General features: G+C 42.3%; 2 protein-coding genes across 2 annotated transcripts in view; both read right to left on the reverse strand.

Moving 5' to 3' along the window:
* LOC138020798 (uncharacterized) overlaps positions 1–1,789 on the reverse strand; it is a 2,298-nt gene extending 509 nt beyond the window's left edge. The window contains exon 1 of the mRNA XM_068867725.1: positions 1–1,789. This exon is cut by the window's left edge and continues 509 nt beyond it. Within this exon, the coding sequence (XP_068723826.1) occupies positions 1–1,789 (1,789 nt within the window).
* An 87-nt stretch (positions 1,790–1,876) lies between these two features.
* The window catches only part of LOC138020800 (uncharacterized), a 1,500-nt gene continuing 876 nt past the window's right edge, over positions 1,877–2,500 (reverse strand). Inside the window, exon 1 of the mRNA XM_068867726.1 lies at positions 1,877–2,500. This exon is cut by the window's right edge and continues 876 nt beyond it. Within this exon, the coding sequence (XP_068723827.1) occupies positions 1,877–2,500 (624 nt within the window).

Below are 2,500 nucleotides of genomic sequence, written 5' to 3' on the forward strand. Positions count from 1 at the left end.
TCTTCGAAGATACTATCTGACATTCCTCTCTCGCCTCATACTCTACTCTCATGTAGACCACAGCTCCATAAGCCTTTTCCGATGCGTCAGCAAAACAGTGAAGTTGGACTGAATTGACCTTGTCTCCATTCAATCCCTTAGCATAACATCTCTTAAAGCTCACTCTTCCAGCCTGTCTCAAATTCGATAGAGTCACCAGCCACTGGTGATTGAGCTCAGCATCGACCAACTCGTCCCAGTCTTTTCTAGCCTTGCAAAGTTTCTGAAACATCATCTTGAATGGAAGAATGACCGGAGCTATCAACCCCAAGGGGTCAAAAAACCTTGTAGCTGTACTGAGAATCAATCTTCTTGTTGCTGGTTGGGCATCTACATCTCCCAATGTCTTGTTCAGATCATAAATCAGTTCATCTTGGGTTGGGTTCCAAAGCATTCCCAAAACCTTTTGCTCCTTTTCTGTACTTTGCTTGAAAACTGATTTAGAGAAGCTTTCGTCTTCTTCTTCTACTCTCGGTCCATTGCTCTTTTCAAAGTCATCACTGAAAGCTTCATCTTGTTCCAGTGATTTCAGCAGACTTTCTGAATTGCTACTCCACTTTCTCATATTGAAGCCTCCTGACTTAAGACAGAGCTTTATCTTCTTAGCCAATTTGAACGCACTATCCACGTCACCATTTCCAGACACATAGTCATCAACATATAAAGACTTCAACAGCTCTCTTGCAAGTGCACTGTCCACTGGCAAACATGTGTTCAAATGGTGTCTGATTGTGGCATTTAGAATGAAAGGACTTGAGTTTACACCAAATACCACACGTGCAAAACGTAGTACCATGACTTCTGGACTTTCCTTATTCGGATCTTCAACCCATAAAAATCTCACAAAGTCCCTGTGTTCAGGATCAATCTCAATGTTCAAAAACGCCTTCTCAATGTCTGAAGTTAGGGCAACTTCGTGGACTCTGAACCTCAGCAAAATGTCAAATAACAAGGGATTAAGAGAAGGTCCAATGTGCAGACAGTCATTTAAACTAGGCCCAAACACTTTAGATGAGGCATCGTATACAACTCTCACCTTAGTTGTATCTCTGTCAAGTCTCACTACTGTCCTGTGTGGAAGATAGTGGACATCTCCAGGCGGTGGTATTTGATCTTGTGGTACCATTTCAACCACACCACTGTGCAGTTGCTCTCTAATCACACCATCATACTGCTTCAGAATTTCTGGTTGGTTCTTGAGCTTCTTGATTGTTGTTGTCAGTCTACGCAATGCAACTGTATAATTGTCTGGTAACATGGGGTGATTATCCTTGAATGGTAACTTGACCTGGTATCTCTTTCCAGTAAATGTGATGTCATTTGAAAACTTGTCATAGACTGAAGTTTCATGTTCCTTAATGCCCAAAGTTTCTAAGTCCCAAAATTTCTGCAGATCATCCTTCATATCACTTATCTCTGTAGACTCTATCTTTAGCACATGCGTGGAACTCAGATTCACAGTGCATGACCTTGTCAATGTTGAGCACATAGTTGGTCCTGATAAAACCCAACCTAAATTGGTTTCAAGGGCTACTGGTCCATAGGGATCTCCTTTAATGATGTTCCCAGTAAAGAACGACCAGTAATAATCTGCTCCTATCAGCACATCAACACTGACAGAATCACTTGTATCACATGCAAGTTGTAGACCCTGCAAGTAGGGGTAGCATTCCAACGTGGTTCGAGACCGTTGATTGGACACTGGGCTGCAAATTACTGGTACAACATATGAGAGGATATACACATTCATAACATCCAATGGTCTGACACACAACTGCAGCACATCAAATTCCTTCACAGGGGCTGAGGTATCTCCAAATGCTATGATCACAAGTGGCTACTTACCAAAGGTTGGTAGGTCCAATTGTTCACATGCCTTACTGGTTACGTATGATCTCTGGCTACAGGAATCAAATATCACATGGGCATTCAATCCAAGTTGTTGGTTATGTGGTCTGCAAACAAAGGCTTGGGGTACCTGTAACAACACAGAGTTGGCATTGTTGCTAACGTGCATTGCTGAAGTTCCAGCTTCTCTGCTCCTATCTTGAGATGATCCAGATCCATGTGGTGTTGCCTCGTCACTAACTACATTCCTGGATGTTGGAATGTTCCTTATTCTTTCACAAATGGTTACATGGTGTCTACCTTCACAGTTAAAGCATTTTGCCTTTGACGGACAATTTGTGGAGATATGGCACACAAAACACTTGCCATTTCGTCTCAGTATTGTTCTCCTAGCTTTCGGTTCAGTGATGGTCATGCAGTTAATTGGTTTGTGATTCTTCTTGCAAAAAACACATTGTTGAGTAAATTCCTCACTGCCTGTATAAAGGGCAGAGGCAGAATGGGGTTGTTTGCTTCTTGCTCTGTACTGTTCAAACCTGGGTGTATTGGCATTTGCACCACTTGTTTTCATTGCAGTACATCTTTCCCTGGCTTCCAACTCAGTTTTCAGTGC

Source organism: Montipora capricornis, chromosome 10, assembly GCF_036669925.1.
Source record: "Montipora capricornis isolate CH-2021 chromosome 10, ASM3666992v2, whole genome shotgun sequence".
Lineage (NCBI taxonomy): Eukaryota > Metazoa > Cnidaria > Anthozoa > Scleractinia > Acroporidae > Montipora > Montipora capricornis.